Here is a 16,974-nt window from a genome sequence, read left to right on the forward strand (position 1 = left end):
CTCCCCCCCCCCCCGTCCTCACTCCCACTACCCCACCCCTCCTTGCTCCCCCATTCCCCCCCTCTCTTCTCCCACTCCTCTCTTAGTATTTCCATTAGTGAAGCGATGAGATGTATTTCCCTCCTTCCATCCATCCATTGGGATCATACCCTGTGCAGAGCGTTGGTGCTGCCTAAGCAGTCTCCCTTGGTGAGTGGGTACAATCCTGGACGGGTCGCCGCTCCGACACAGTATACCAGCAAGCTGGTACTCATTTTGCTGACCACGGAAGGATGACAGGCCGAGTCAACCCCACCTGGTATTAATTCAACAGCCGAGCAGGATTTTAACTGAGGATCCTAGGATCCCAAGCCCACCACCCTAACCATTAAGCCAAGACAGCATCAGATGTATTTGCTAGTACATATATAAAACACAGAGATGACTATCCGTTCATCTGTTCGCAGTTTATGCTGATTGGATGGGTGAGGCTCGGTGCAATGTGATTGGCTCCTGGCAAGATTGAATAATGTATTGTATGGGCTCATTAAAAGCTGATATTCAAAATCTGATTAGATATTTGATGATTGGAACTCATGGCCTGAATAATTATGTCAAACTCGAGTGAAATCTGATAAATAAATAAAATTAGGAAAAAGTGATTTCCCCCCCCCCCCACTCCTTCCACCCGACCCGATGAAAGTAAATAATAATGTCCGCGGAAGATGAGGTAAAATGCTCCAATATTTATTTCTCCACTCTTTTAAAGGTAATTATTGTGTGTCTGATGTTGTATTTTTACATTTTTAGCTCACCTGGACTTTAGTTCGGTGAGCTTGCGCAATCAAGCAGTGTCCGTGGGTGAGTCAGTAAACCCTTCAGTCCTTATTGCTTGAACTAAACACGATTTTGATGAAAGTTGGCCACAAGCTTCATATCTGATGCCAAACGAAGGTGTATTGACCGCATCAAAATCTGCACTCATGAAGGGGTTCTATGGGGGGGGTGGAGTTTGACCCCCCCCCCCAAATAGGTATTTGCTCTCTTTTCCAAAATTACACACACAATTACGATGCAATTGACCACGACCTTCATCACCCGTGATGTACCGAAGTTTGCTCACGGCATTAAAAAAAAAAAAAACAGGGTCCAAATGGGTTTGCGGGGAGTTTGAGTGAATTGCTCCTGATCCAGGTGAGCTTGGGGATGCGTGGTCCTATTTTTATCGTATATATACAACATGGAATCGCCTGCTCAACCATACCTTATTTTTTTGGCCTGCTCAACCATTCTTTGACTTGGAACAGGTCGCAACGATTTCTTAACGATAAAGTTTATTTCCACTTTCCTCACTCATGTTGAACGCCTGTTCATCATAGCTATGAATCGTTGTCGACATCACTTTTGTAAGCACGATAGTTTTCAAATTATGAGCTTGGAGTGATTTCATGCATTACATGATACAATTTTCCACGATTTTCTCTCACGGACTAATTAAAGTACATCATCGAAATATGATTTCGATTTTGAGGATCGGATATGGTCCGGACTAAATAAGTGTCAAAATCTGTTAAGAAATCTGATAATTTATAGAAATAATGAGTCGTATAACTAAGCCGATAAACCTATTTACTCTAAGTGAGCAAGCCTATGTTCCCTCCTCCATACATACACAACAAAATGTGAAATTTCCAAAGCATTAAACATCCTTTTCTACTGTTGGGAGAATTATATTGAGTGAACAAAAAATTGAGGAACATGCCAAAATTAACCAGCTTCATTGAGCTGTCTGACTTGATGCATTCACTCCAAGACATCGTGTCCTGTCCCCCAGAAGGACTGCCCGTCCATCTCCCAGATCTGTGTATATTTTCGGAGCATTCACGAGGTGTTCTACAGGGAATCAAAGCAAATCTGGTGAAATGCAAAACATTGTTATGTCTGGCTTCCTTCTTGGGACTTTGTTGCAGTAATTGGTCTTTATTTTATTATTTTTATTTTTAATGTGGTCAACACACCGTCATTCGGCATCAGTATCTTGTGACCGAGTTTCATTAAAATTGTGTTTGGTTCGAGCGATAATGACTGAAATGTTTACAGACTGACTGACTGACTCCACTCACTCGCTCACTCATACGGACACTGCTTGATTGCATAAGCTCACTGGACAAAAGTCCAGGTGAGCTTAAAATTAAAACAAGATTTAAACTTGAACCTTTTGACTGCAAGAGCTTAAAGTGCAAGGGGCACCTAACTCGGCTGTGAAGGATGAGCCGGTTGATGCAAGCTATGAGGAAACCTCCTCCCACCCTCCAAAAAAAAATCTTAACCTCCTTTATTCTTTTTCACAGGCTCAGACATGACTTCTGGTCCATTGGCATTGGGGAACTCCCACCCTTGGGAACAATGAGTGACACTGATTGGAAACTACAGAGAAAGGATTCATATATTTGCCCTGTTTTGGTTCCTTCATTTGGGGGAAAAGCCTTTTTCATTCTCCTAATACATCTCGTCTCATTTGCAGCCTAAGCCTGAGCACGCGCTGACCATCGCTGTGTCTTCACGGGCGCTCTTTGACTTGGATGTGGAGCGTCAAATATTTGAGGAAGAGGGTGTGGAAAAATATGTCTCGTACCAGATCGAGCACGAAGAGGAACCACTGCCAAAAGGTGCAGCATTCCCATTTGTTGAGGTGAGATCCGTGCTGTCCGTGCAGGTTGTGTAGTTTTGATGAAATCGACCTGCACAGGTGAAATGTGGGGGGGGGGGGAGAGTCTTACTGTTTTCATATTTTGTGTAATCACAACAGGAAAACCATGGTCATGTCACACTTTGGATGCATAAAAATAACAGGGAAGAGGCTAAACTGCAAATATATTTTGATATCCAATGTAAACCAAAAAAATCAGTTCGCCATGGTGTCATTCTGGTTTAACACCAAAAAAAAAAAGTAATTTCAGGAAACAAAACTACTTGCGTCACTTTAGTTTCATTTATACACCCACCAACCAATCATATACAGATATGTATCAATGTTTTGTATGAACAAAAGAAACAAGTTGGGGGGAAAAAAACAGGAACATTCTTATTAACTGACACAAACGATTCCACAGCTGGAACATTTGTCGCGTTGCTGATTTTGGGACCTCAGCTCGGCTTTGTTAACAAGATGACTGTCCTCGCAACAGGATTTATCTCTGCTAACTTGATTCTGAGGAGATTCCTGTGGTGACCCAGCGAGTGAGACATCCCCCCCCTCCCAGTGGTGCCTCACAGAGTGCCTTGCACCCCCCGTGGGGGTGCAAAATAAATCTTCGCCCCTTTTTCCCAATCACACACACACACACACACACACACACACACACACACACACACACACACACACACACACACACACACACACACACACACACACACACACACACACACAGTCAAGACTTTGTGTCTTGTGTCGGGATAACCATTATTCAAAGAAAGATGTAGGGATGGTTTCACATGATCATTTCTTGTGACCATCCCTTACATACTTTTTGGAGGAACATCCCTTGATCCTTTTGCATTAAAAAAAAAGTTTTTATTATTTGTTTATGATATATACCCAAGGATTTTGCATTGTTCCATGTGTCAGGTCTGGGTCATGCAAATGAGGCACTCAGTTGAGCTAAACGATGCCTAATAAAACTCAACTCGGGTCTCACGGACCTGATGAGTGGAAAAGGGGTAGTGTTGTGAATTAATTTTTCCATCAAACGTGAATGAAAAAACCCCCAAAAAACACAGGAATATTTGTCACCACCTTTGTGGGGCGTATCTGGAAGGTTATGTAAATAAACATTTGTATAACCAAGTTATTGCACAACAAACATCATGCTGGAACCCCTAGACCCATAGAGTGAGTGCATTTAAGGGTTAAGCATATTTAACCCACTATAAGTAATTTCCACAACAATATTAAAGCATATGTAAAAACAATAAAACGGCTTGAGACTAATTTGAAGAAGAACGAAGTGATGCAGACATAGTAAATGTTGGATTTCAATAAAACAAAATGGCCACCACTTAACTTGTCTCAAAAAACCATGATAGTTGCCCAAGAGTGGTTATAAATTAAATAAATAAAGCACCAAAATTGTACCTGTGATCATGGAAGTAATGGGAATGATGAAGAAGAATCTTCCAGAGATCTTAAAAAAAACATCCCTGGGAACATGACCACAAATGAACTGCAGTTGGAAGCTATCCTGGGCTCAGTGGTGATCCTTAAAAAAAAAAGTCCTCAGACAAAACTTTAAGAACAAAACTTTACAGCTTGGTCCATGAATTGTGACCCCCCCTCCCCCCAACCTCTTTACCAAAATGGAGGTGGATATTTTGAGACCTGGGAGAACTCTGTTTCATCTCCTGAAACCCGCATATGGAGATAACAACCAATAACACATGCACACTTCTTGGCTTTTAAAATCAACAATTCCCAAATGGTTTGTGTGTTTATTGTATCATATTATCCTTGCTGTAAATGTGTGTTTATGCATTATAAAGATCGCTTGTGAGGTTCTGAAGACATTATAACCTGCAGGCTTTGGAAGTTGTAAATGAACGTCTTCGTGAGCTGTGTCCAGACACCGATGATCTCTTTGACGTTGTGCTTATGACAAACAACCATGCCCAGATTGGAGTCAGACTTATTAACAGCATCAACTATTACGGTATGCCTTATATAAAGTGGCAACAAACAGTTCTGAGAAAAACATTATTGAATGTGTCCAAAATTCACAAAGAATGTGAGCAGACAGCTATAACTGGTGAAATTAGGTTGTGTACCAGTAAATTACCTCTTCCACTGAAAATATACTGGGAGGAGGCCAGGTTTGAAACCAAGACAAAATGAAATTATCTTGCTCTTTTAGCCTAGCAGTCTCTTTTGGCTAACATTATGTAAGATAGGCATATTGTAATTTTGTCTAAATACTTATTTGTATAACCATCGTAAGATTTCAACTGTGCCCAATATACAGGACTGCAAGAGCATTCAGTTTCTCCTTTTCTTCAGCCAATTACAGTTTTCTAACCTTGTCTAGTTATTGCCTTCAGGAAGTCACAATCATTGGATGTTTTTTTTTTATTTTTTTAGCCCCCGTTGGACTTGCTCTGAAATGGGAGCTTATGGATTTGGTCTCGATTTTCACGTGTGTGTTCGCGTGCGTACGTCTGCAACCATATCTCTGACATGTATTGACCAATTTTATTTGTACTTGGCAAAAAGACAACACATGATGGTACACATATGCACGTCATTTTTTTTTCTTCCAACATCAGATCCAAGATGGCCGACTGGCGGCCATTTCAGTTGTAAAAAAAAATCTGATGTTTCATATGTCCTCAACCATTTCTCGGACATGCATTTACCGATGTTGTTCAAATATGCCACACAGATAATGAACGATGGCTTACATATGCAGGGGTTTTTTTGGAGATCAGATCCAAGATGGCCGACCGGTGGCCATTTTGTTACCTAAATGTGTCCTCAATTTCTTCGAAATGCATGATCCGATTTTGTTCAAACTTGGCACAAGCACAGTACATGATGTCATACACGTGCACCTCATTTTATTTTGTGATCTCATCAAAGATGGTCGACTAGCAGCCATTTTAGTTGTACATACATATGGATTAGCCCTTTAACTCAATTCCGCAAAATTACTGATACAACAGGGGCTATGACATTTTATGTCTTTTTTTACTTGTTTACTTTTATTTTCCTTTTCAGGCCTGAACATAGAGAGATTTTGCATGACTGGTGGAAAAAGCCCTATTCGGTATCTTAAAGCATACCAGACCAACCTGTACTTATCTGCAGATGGTTTCAAGGTGGAGGAGGCACTGAAAGAAGGTAAAGTAGAAATAACAACAAAATCTAGGAATCCAAAATGACCAGTGGACTTTGTGAAGAGACGTCTTGTAAGAGTCTGTACAAATTGCTGGATTACATCACATGGCTGTAAATAGAAGGGGGATAAAACAGCACAGTGAGATCAAAGATAGCCAATCAAATACAGTGTCATTCTGCATCACTGCCAACTCTAAGATGAGCGGTTTCACTGTTACCATAACAATCAAAAAGATTCACAAGAAAAATCTGAGTGGCGCATTTTAAAAAGGCATATGTGCTGATTTGACAATTAAATTTTCACCTCCGAGAAGGTTTGGGGATTCGTCTTGATTTTTCCACATGTTACAATAAGCTTGGAAAGATTTGGGCCTTTGAAAATTACAATTACATTTTGAAATACAAATGTAAAGCAAAATGCCAGCATGTTATGTAGGCTATGATAAGAGAGGATGTTAGCATGTCTGCATCCCGAATCAACTCGGTGAGTTTGGCAATAATCTTTCATCATAATTTCTGCTAAAGGAACTACTACTTGCAGGAATCGCAGCAGCTACAATCTTTAAACCGATGTCGAACTCACAACCAAAGAGCACCGAGCTGAGGGTGGCTTTTGATGGAGATGCTGTGCTTTTCTCGGATGAGTCGGAGGAAATTGTTAAGGAGCATGGGCTGGACGTCTTCTTTGAGCATGAGAAAGCCAACGTGGACAACCCTCTAGCTCAGGTAAGGATTTGTTCACTTTGCTTTCGAACGATGGTTTCTACTGCTCTAAACTTGTGTTAAAAACAGCCCCAAACTTTACAAACAGTGTATTGTTGTGATTTGTGAATACGGAAGAACCTGGGGAGACATTCAACACATAAAAGAATCCTGGAGTTGAGATATTTCGATAGCAACTTTGGTTCGACTCGTAGAGTACCCGCCCTACGGGCGATCTTGTTCCAAGCATGCAACACGTTCTTCTAATGCATAACTTTATTTGCATGACGTATAGGCAACTGACAGCTCTGTATCGGCAAAAAACCCAGGTTACGTGTCTGAAGCAAAAACATACCTATTGCCTATATTTCAAAACACCTCACAGCACTGGAAAATGTCGGGACAGGAAGACTGTACTGTAAATGGAAGAGACTTGTAATATCCTCACCCACCTGGAGGTGCCGCTACATGGAGGTGCCGTACGGGTTGTAGACCTCAAGTCACATTTTACATGATGCAGAATTTCCATTGGTTCCAGATAGTTCCATTGGGTCTTTTGTGTTCTTGTGGTCTTTTCAATCCCCTGGGTATTTTTCGTCTTCAAGATCCTTAGGGTCTTTTGTGTCCTCTGGTTATCTTTGGTGGTCTGGGTCTTTTTGGGTCCTTGGGGTGTTTTGGGTTTTTGGAGTCCTTGGGGCTTTTGGGTCTACAGGGTTGTTTCGGTCCTTTACGTCATTGGAGTCTTTTCAGTCCTTGGGGTCTTTTGGGTCCTCTGGGTACTTGAGGTTAAATATTTCAGGTTACAGTTGTGGGTGGCTTTCGGTCAGCTGTCCAATCAATTTGTGAAGAGCAGACATACACGCATACGTATATGTATATATATATATATATATGTATATTTCCCATCCCTTCATATCAGGGAAAGGAAAATGCATTGTGATTGTAGATCGAACCTTCCCCCTTTATTTTATTTTATTTTATTTTTGTATGCACTGTCGAGGCTCCTATGAGAGCTAACACACAGAAATGCACAATTGTATACAAAAAGTCCCTGTAATGTCCATCTTGTATTCCCCATGTTCCCTGCCCCATCCCTCTCCCTTCCACAGATCTAATGTGTCTGTTCCCCACTGTTTTGTCCTTCCCATTCTTGCCCTTCTTGTCTCATGCCCCCCTCGCTGTGCGTTGTGTGTTAGCTCTCATACGAGTCTCAACAAGGTATTGAAAAAAAGGGAGAGCAGGAGACGAGGGGTGGGAGAGGGAAGGAAAAATCAGGGGAACAGAGACATGAAGAGATTTGTGGAAGGGAGAGCGATGGGTTGGGGGTACACAGGGAAAACAAGATGGGGACTTTACAAGATGGGACACTACAGGGACTCTCAGGTTCTTACACAACAGGGACCTTCAGGAAGGAAAGCAGGGAATTTGAAGGAAGTGGATTTGTGGGGTAAGAAAAGATCATGGTTTTGAATGAGGGAAGATATGAGATGGTGGTGAACAGCGCTTTTGAAGACCTGGATGGAAGAGTGGGATTGAAGAACGTGTGGGAGCTTGTTCCAAAGGCGGGGAAAAAGAGGATTGTTTGTTCCCTTCCTTCCCATTGTTCCCTTCCCAAACCAACCTTTTGTACTCTAACCTCATTCCCTTCATCATCCAACCTTCCATACTTCAACCAAATAATCACCTCATCAGCGCTGCAATAATCGCCATTCCGGCATCCCAGTCCTCAGGGCATCAATTAAAAATGAAAAGCTGAAATGTCTTATGTTAATAACTATTCAACCCTTTTGCTATGACACTCCAAATTGAGCTCAGGTGCATCCAATTTCCTTTGGTCATCCTTGAAATATCTCGACAACTTGATTGGAGTCCACCTGTGGCTAATTCAATTGATTGAACATGATTTAGAAAGAAACACACCTTTCTATATAAGGTCCCACAGTTGACAGTGCATGTCAGAGCAGAAACTCCACCGTGAAGTCCAAGGAACTGTCCGTAGAACTTCGAGATAGAATTGTGAGGAGGTACAGATTTGGGGAAGGGTATGAAACAATTTCTGGAGTGTTGAAAGTTCTCAAGAGCACAGTGAGCGACATCATTAGGAAATGGAAATAATATGGAACTTCCCAGACTCTTCCTAGAGCTAGCCATCTGAACAAACTGAGCAACTGGGCAAAAAGGACTTGGTCAGGAAGGTGATCAAGAACCCAATGACCACTCTGACAGAGTTCCTTGGCTGAGATGGGAGAACCTGCCAGAAGGACAATTTATGGCCAAACTATTTCTGGTCTCTGCAGCACTTCACAAATCTCGGCTTTATGGGAGAGTGGCCAAACGGAAGCCTCTCCTGAGAAAAAGGCACATGATAGCACACCTAGAGTGTGTAAAAAGGCACGTGAAAGACTGAGAGCATGAAGTAAAAGGTTATGTGGTATAATGAGATGAAAATTGAACTCCTTGAGCTGTGTTTGGGTTCTGCCAGATGTAGCACTTTGCATTCAGGCCATCACCCATCTTATGCCATCCCTACTGTGAAGCATGGTGGTTGCAGCATCATGCTCTGGGGATGGTTTTCAGTGGCAGGGACTGGGAGATTTGCAACGATAGAGGGAATAATGAATGGAGCCAAATACGGGGAAATCCTTGAGGAGAACCTGCTTCAGAGTGTAAAAGTCCTTCCCTTCGACTGCGGTGAAGATTTACGTTCCGACAGGACAATGACCCCAAGCATACAGCCAAAACAACACTGGAATGGCTTCAGAACAAGAAAGTGGAACTGGAATCCCAAGAAAGTGGAATCCCATTGAGAATCTGTGGAAAGTCTTGAAGATTGATGTTCACCGACACTCCCCATCCAATTTGACAGAACTTGAGCAAATCAGCAAGGAAGAATGTGAGAAAATCCCCAAATCCAAATGTGCAAAGCATATGCAGACACACCCAAGAAGACAAAGCTCGAATCACTGCCAAAGGCGTTTCTACAAAGTATTGACTCAATTGGCTGAATTATGTAAATTCGATATTTCTGTATTTCATTTTTAATCGATTCATAAAAATTTCTAAAACCATGTGTTCACTTTGTCATTATCGGGTATTTTGTGTGGATTGGTGACAATTAAAAAAAAAAAAATCCATTTTAAATTCTGGCTGTAACAACAAAATGTGACAAAAGTTGAGGGGTGTGAATACTTTCTGAAGGCACTGTACCTTCATCTCTTGCATTACCAACTCTTGGAGCCATCCATCCCTTTCAGCCTTACTCGTATGCACTCTTCTCACAACTTGCTGCTTGACCGACCACCTCCATAGGTCTAAGACTGAATACTCATCAGGACTTTCACTCCCCTTTTCTTCTGATGTCTGGCCAGTCTTATGCCTCTATCCAGCCTTTCAAGCTGGTATCTCATTATCATCTTGTGTCTAATACCATCGAGTTCTGATCTTTTCTGTCCAATCTATCCCTATCTCTCTCCATCCCAGATCTAATTGTTTCTTCCCTCCACTTGCTGGTTCCTCTCACCCTCAGTAGCTTGTTGTTCTTTCCCTGGCAGTGAACAGGGAGTGTTTTTTGTGAGCAACACTGGTTTTATTTCAGAAAGAAAATGCAATAACTGGACCGTGCCATGTTCTTGGATTTTGGTGCAGCAAATATATCAATTAACAATGTGAAGCTGATAAAAGATGTTTATAATCATAAAAAATAAATGTCTTCCACATCTAGGGGCCAATGAAGGGTCTGTTGGAGATTATGGGAAGGATTCAGAAAAAATTCCATGAACAAGGAGAACGACTGGAGTGCCCGATACGAACGTATCTCGTGACAGCACGCAGCGCGGCCAGCTCGGGTGCCCGGACCCTCAAAACCCTTCGTTCATGGGGCTTGGAGATAGACGAGGCCCTTTTTTTAGCTGGGGCTCCCAAAGGGCCATTGTTGGAGAGGATTCGGCCACATATATTCTTTGATGATCAGATGTTTCACATCGAAGGTGCAAAGGAGCTTGGCACGATTGCAGCACATGTGCCTTTTGGTATTGCACAAAAATCCAAGAAAAAGAAAAAGAAGAGTGCAAGTTTCAGTTCCAAAACCTGAGTACAGTTGGTTCACACGATACAATAAGCTGTTGTCTGAATTTGGTGTGTGTAATGTTTTTCATGCATCGATTTAAGGTGCGAGACATTTCACTAACAATAAATATATAGCTTAGACGAACATGCTTTGCTTTGCAAAAATAACTGTTGTTAATAAAATACTGTTGTGGGACTAACCCAAGTTGGGTAAAATGTTTAGCATAGGGCCAGTTATTTCTTAAGTATTTCTTTAGGCTAAGCGTACCGCACCATCCATGTGATGGGAATGTGTTGCGTATGTAATAGATAGACGTGTCCCCCAACCCCATGTCGTGTTTCTTCACCTACCACCTCTGGTTACGTTAAAGTTTCATTTCCTGAATCTGTGCTTTATGTTCTTTACGAAGAGGCCTTGGGACCATTGAGTGCGACTGGGATCATGGCATACTGTTGATGCACAGAACAGGATCAAGACTGCCTGAATGAGGGGCCTGGAAGGCACCGATCAGGACCGAGATGGTCTGGATGAGGGACCTGAAGTAAGCAATTCCCCTGATTGTGCAAAAATCAGGATCAAGAGGCCTGTTGGTGGGGCAAAAGGGGATAAAAGTCTGTGTGCAGGGCCAAGTTTTGGTTCCTGTTCCTGTGTTGCTGGTGGTTTTGTTTCCTGTCAGTTGGTGCCTGTTAGTTTGATTCTCCTGGACTGGTGAATGTCCTGATTGTGGGTCGTTCTGCGCAGCCCCTGGTGTTTTTTTTTTTGCATACACTGTCGAGGCTCGTATGAGAGCTAACACGCACAACGTACAACAAGGGGAGCAGGAAATAAGAGGGGGGGGGGAGAGGGAAGGAAAAACAGTGGGGAACAGAGACATGAGGAGATCTGTGGAAGGGAGAGGGGTGGGATGGGGACACTACAGTGACTTTCAGGACCTTACATGACAGGGACTTTCAAGAAGGAAAGTGGGGAATTTGAAAGAGGTGGATGAGCGGGGGTAGAAAAGATCTTGGTTTTGGATGGGGGAAGATTCGAGATGGTGGTGAACAGCTGTTTTGGAGACCTGGAGGGAAGAGTGGGATTCAAGAGTGTGTGGGAGTTTGTTCCAAGGGTGGGAAAAAAAGAGGAACGAAAGAGTGAAGGTGAGCAGTGATTCTTGATTTTGGTAGTTTTACCAGAAGGGGGTTGCTGGCGGACCTTGAGCGCCCTGCAGAAATATGGGAGGGTTGGGGGGGGGACATGGTAGATGACCTTGAGCAAATGAGAGGGTGAATATAACAGAGAGAAGGTGAGCAATGGCAGCAGAGCAGGTTTTTAGGACACGTTGGCTGATGCCGTCTGGACCGGTTGCAGAATCTGAGTCGAGATTTGACAGTTTCTGCTCTATGCTGTGAAAGAGGACTTTGTGCATCTGGCTCGGTGGTTGGTGTAATTCACAAAATAGCTTTCAACATCGTGGTGCTGATGCCACAGGAAGACCAAAGCCCGTGGCATAGTCGTGCGATTGACGGTATATTCCTTGGACAGCTGGGAGGGCCTATTGGGAACCTGCCGAGGGTAGCACCAGAGTGCCGATTCTGTCATGTCCCTTTGCCATTGTCACTCGGTTCTGCCGAATGTCTTTGTGCCCTAAATTTTAGTGTTACGGCAATCCTGTTTGTCTCTTGGTTTGTTCGTTGGGCACGTATTATCATTGGTTTGAAAGGGGTTTGTTATGCCTTGTTTTAAATACATACACCTGTTTGAATCAACCTGATCTCCTGTGAATGTGTCCAATTGTTCACGATTGTGGTGGCCTTCAGATGGTCAATTGGCACGGTGACTGGCATGCACTGTACTGAAGCGCAGGCCGGAGACCGCTCGTCTCCCAATTAGATGCAGCCTGCTGTGCTGCGCATGATGCTCAGTCAACCTCTGGAGCCCCATGAGAAGGTAACAAGACATAAAAGGCCTGCAACCCTTTTTTATGCCTGGTGTTGGCTTAATGGTTAGGGTGGTGGGCTTGGGATCCTCGGATCCTGAGTTCAAATCCCACTCAGCTGTTGAATTAATACCAGGTGGGGTTGACTCTGCCTGCCATCCTTCCGAGGTCGGCAAAATGAGTGCCAGCTTGCTGGTATCCTGCGTTGAAGTGGCGACCTGACCAGGATTGTACCCAATCACCCAGGAGACTGCTTCAGAAGCACCAACGCTCTTCACAGAGTATGGTCCCAATGGATGGATGGATGGAACCCTTTTTTGGACTTCAGACTTGGCTGACTGGCGTGGCCGTTGTTTAGCGGTCCGCGAGATCTGGGTAATCAAAGATCAGGTTGTGTGGTGCGAAAAGAGTCACCGGCACAGAACGAGAACTTCAGTTCGAGTCATCACTGCAACGATATATTTGTTTCCATCCATCCATTGGGACCATACTCTGCACAGAGCGTTGGTGCTGCTGAAGCAGTCTCCTGGGCGATTGGGCACAATCCTGAATGGGTTGCCACTCCGATGCAGGATACGTGAATGGCTCAATCATCCCAGCAAGCTGGCGCTCATTTTGCCGACCTCAGAAGGATGACACGCTGAGTCAACCCCACCTGGTATTAATTCAACAGGAAAGCAGGATTTGAACCCAGGACCCGAGGATCCCAAGCCCACCACCCCCATTAAGCCAACACCAGGCATACATATTTGTTTGAAGTGTCAGTTTTTTGCATTTCCTCTGGTTGCAGGGATTAAAGTAACAAAGGAATAGATTGGGTGGTTTACTATCCCTCTCATTGGTTCAGGTTAACTTTTATCGTAGCTTTGTGTTAAAAATATTTCAGAAATGTATTACCTCTGGCACCAAAGGTGGATGGAGGGTTATGTTTTCACTCCTGTTTGTTTGTCTGTCTTTGTCTGAGAACAGGATATCTCAAAATGTTGGTGACAGATTCGGATGAAATTGGGTGGACAAGTTTGGAATGTTACGAGAACGAATTGATCCGATTTTGGTGAGGATCCACATACTAGAATTCAGAAAGTGATTCTTCATCATTGAGAGATGGGGCCAAAAACGATGTACTGCGTGATATTTAAAAAGGTTTTGGACGAGTTATGACAAAACGTGGTGGTTGAGATGGTTCGGTGACGAGAACAAGCTGATTCGATTTTGGTTAAGGTCCGAATTCAGATCTGACATATCAGTGGGATACAAAATGTAAACTGTTCAGCCTGGCAGAGGTATGCACTCCACCGAGTGCCGTTCTAGTTCTTGCAGCAATGCCAGGTAAATTAAACAAAAAAGGTAATTTTCTGCCTTCGTCATATACATATATATTCTCCGCCAGTTTCTCGATAGGTCTGTCGATCGGAAGGTCAATCCGTCCTGGGCAGAGCTTCGCTGCCCTAACCACCCACAATTCTAATCTCAAAAACAATCAAATCGCCACCATTTTGTTTGCTACTTACAGACTTAAGTTGTGCAGTTGAACACTGAACAATGCATTTTCTATCATGAAATAAAGGTACTTTTTTGAGGAAACAAAGGTTGGTCTTGATTAGAACTCATGCAGATGAAATTCGGTAAGGCATGGGTTTTTTTGGGAGCGATCAAGGCAATGTTCTACTTCACACCACCCAAAGAAAACTTTTGTGCAGGATTGACTGCAGGTGCAATCAATGTTTAAACCTGGTGTTGGCTTCATGGTTAATGTGGTTGGCTTAAGATCTCAGGGTCTTGAGTTCAAGCCCCTGTCCTACCATTGAAATAGCATCAGGTGGGTTGACTCAGCCTGTCATCCTTTTGAGGTCGGCAAAATGAATACCTCTTACTGGTAACGGGCACTGCATCAGTGGCACAGCCATGCTTCCAGAAAACAAATGACGCAACCAGCAGCTATGGGCTGCACATGAAACAACATTCAAAACATTTGACTGGGTAAACTTACCCTGGATTACATGAAGATAAGCTTCGGCTTATTAGTGAAATGCAAGCTTGTCCACAAAGTGATTTTAATATTTTGTGTTTAAAAAAAAAAAAAATTCTTACAGCCAAATCCAAAGATACAATGACGCTTAGTTTTGCATTTTGTCACATTATTCATAAAGTTTCTTGTTCTTCAGTACTACTTGGTATGTGCACCTTCAGTGGCACCATAAGACATCCAAGCGACGGTCTACTTCAGTCCTCGTGTTGACCAACAAATCCCTCGTCACACTGCTGATGCAATTGGCTATCCTTACAGGAAGTGTTTCAATGTCAACAACAGAGGTTTGGAAAACTATCCTTAATAAACCCCAACAGGAAGAAGTCGAAGGGCGTCAGTGGGAGGCCAGGGGGATACCCCACTGCGTCCAATCCATCTACTGGGGAAGTTATCGGTTCTAAAGGTTGCACAACCTGCACTGTATACCCGTGAAGATGCAATTTTTTTTATATTATAATTTCCCCTGAGGTTTGGATTAATTTGAAGCAACTTTACTTTATCGTTTTTCTTTCCGAGTAGCGTTTCCATGGTTCAGGGTGGGATCGACGGACAGCATTTGCCTATTATTTATATAAGGTTGTTGCAGGAATCGTTTATCATAGTTATTTCATTCTACATGTTGAGCATAAGCGTATGTAATAAGTGTATAACAGGCATGGTCGAGTTTGTTCCAGTAAAGATCCCTTTGTCTTCCCTTCCAAATGTTCGTTTCTTAGCCCCATTCCCCCACCTTTGTGTTCCATGTGACTTTTCCCCCATTGTAATCTTTCATGTTTTTTTCCTTCACCCATTAAGTGCCAGAAGTTATATTTTGAAACTTTTCAAAAGGAATATAGTGTTTGTAGGTTAATAGGATCATAGGAGATATAAAATGAACATTTTTTGGGTTTTTTTTTTTTAACTGAAATCCATGTGAAAAAGGCCATCCCACTTTTGGGACACAAAATTATTTACTTAATAATATTTACCTGATTGACTGAAGTGTATTATTTCTTGATTGTATATGTGAAGGAATCCCGAGACGTTCAAGAAAACGCGTGCACTCTAAACAGATAACACACGATGACTAAGTAGTCCCCTGAAAATGTTGTCATATAAAGAGGTTAAAATTTTCAGTTTTCAAGTCTCATCTATACGAATAAAGGTGTGTGTGTGTATGTGTGTGTGTGTGTGTGTGTGTGTGTGTGTGTGTGTGTGTGTGTATGTGTGTGTGTGTGTGTGTGTGTGTGTGTGTGTGTGTGGTGTGGTTGGTATCGGTATCTCCATATATGAGGTTTCAGAATGTGGAATGGAGTCTTCTAAGGGTGGGCTCAAAGTATCCCCAGGTGTGTGTGTGTGTGTGTGTGTGTGTGTGTGTGTGTGTGTGTGTGTGTGTGTGTGTGTGTGTGTGTGTGTGTGTGTGTGTGTGTGTGTGTGTTATCTCCATATATGAGGTTTCAGAATGTGGAATGGAGTCCTCCAAGGGTGGGCTCAAAGTATCCCCCTTCATTTCAGTAAGGGGTCACGATTCACGGAGCAAGCTATGAAGTTTTCTGTTTTCAAAGTTTTGTGCCGTGGGTTCTCTTCAGGATCATTACTGAGCCCAGGGTGGCTTCCAACTGTAATTTGTTTGTCGTGATTTTCCCAGGGATGGTTTTTAAAATCTCTGTGAGGTTCTTCTTCATCACTGATACAACTTTGACATTCTTCAGCTTCCACGATCTTTTCACTTCATGCTTGAGATCTTGGTATTTGGTCATTTTCTTTATTTCTGCATCATTAGTCCAAAATCACCGGTATTAACACCTCAATTAGCAATGCCTTCTTCTCTTGTTTTGTACCTAAGTATGATATCTGGTCGCAATGTTTTGTTTTCGATGTTCACACTCGATGGGATCATAAGGTCGTATATGAGCGATACTTCAATGTTTTCAATGATTGCTATTGGTTCATGTTCCCACAAATTTTGTGGAATTGGAGGAACAAAGTTTTTGCCGATGTGCCAGCGGATTACCTTACAAACCTTTTGTGTCGTTGTGTGTACAGCTGTTCTGACATTTTTTTTTTCCTTGTTCGGTCATTAAGCGTCACCTATCATTCTCTTTGCTAACCCCACCTCCACCCCTCACCTGTCTTTTTTTCCTCCTCCCCCCCTCTCCTTGCCCCCTCCTAATAAATTGCAGCACTCTCCTCCCATACCTCTGTCGCTCTTTTGCTGTCTCTCTCTCTCTCTCGCTCTCTCGCTCTCCCGCTCTCTCGCTCTCACTCTCGCTCTCACTCTCTCATGCACCCCTCCCTTCCACAGTGAATAGGAACGTTTGGTGAGGTGTCACTCTCCCCACCTCCACCCTAGTTCCCCATTTTTCATCCTGTCTGTCTCCCCTCCCCCTCTCACCCGACACCTGCCTTCTCTC

At 43.0% G+C, this 16,974-nt stretch overlaps 1 protein-coding gene across 1 annotated transcript in view; it reads left to right on the forward strand.

Annotated features, from left to right (window-relative positions):
- Positions 1-15,693, forward strand: part of LOC147027441 (cytosolic 5'-nucleotidase 1A-like) — a 24,838-nt gene extending 9,145 nt beyond the window's left edge. Inside the window, exons 2-6 of the mRNA XM_085876860.1 lie at positions 2,504-2,671; positions 4,556-4,685; positions 5,747-5,869; positions 6,408-6,592; positions 10,290-15,693. Coding sequence (XP_085732986.1) covers positions 2,504-2,671; positions 4,556-4,685; positions 5,747-5,869; positions 6,408-6,592; positions 10,290-10,658 — 975 coding nt within the window. The 3' untranslated portion in view covers positions 10,659-15,693. The remainder of the gene's footprint in view (positions 1-2,503; positions 2,672-4,555; positions 4,686-5,746; positions 5,870-6,407; positions 6,593-10,289) is intronic.
- The last annotated feature ends 1,281 nt before the right edge of the window (positions 15,694-16,974 follow it).

Source organism: Eptatretus burgeri, chromosome 4, assembly GCF_056783735.1.
Source record: "Eptatretus burgeri isolate ZD-2024b chromosome 4, Ebu_testis_v1, whole genome shotgun sequence".
NCBI classification, from domain to species: Eukaryota; Metazoa; Chordata; class Myxini; order Myxiniformes; family Myxinidae; genus Eptatretus; species Eptatretus burgeri.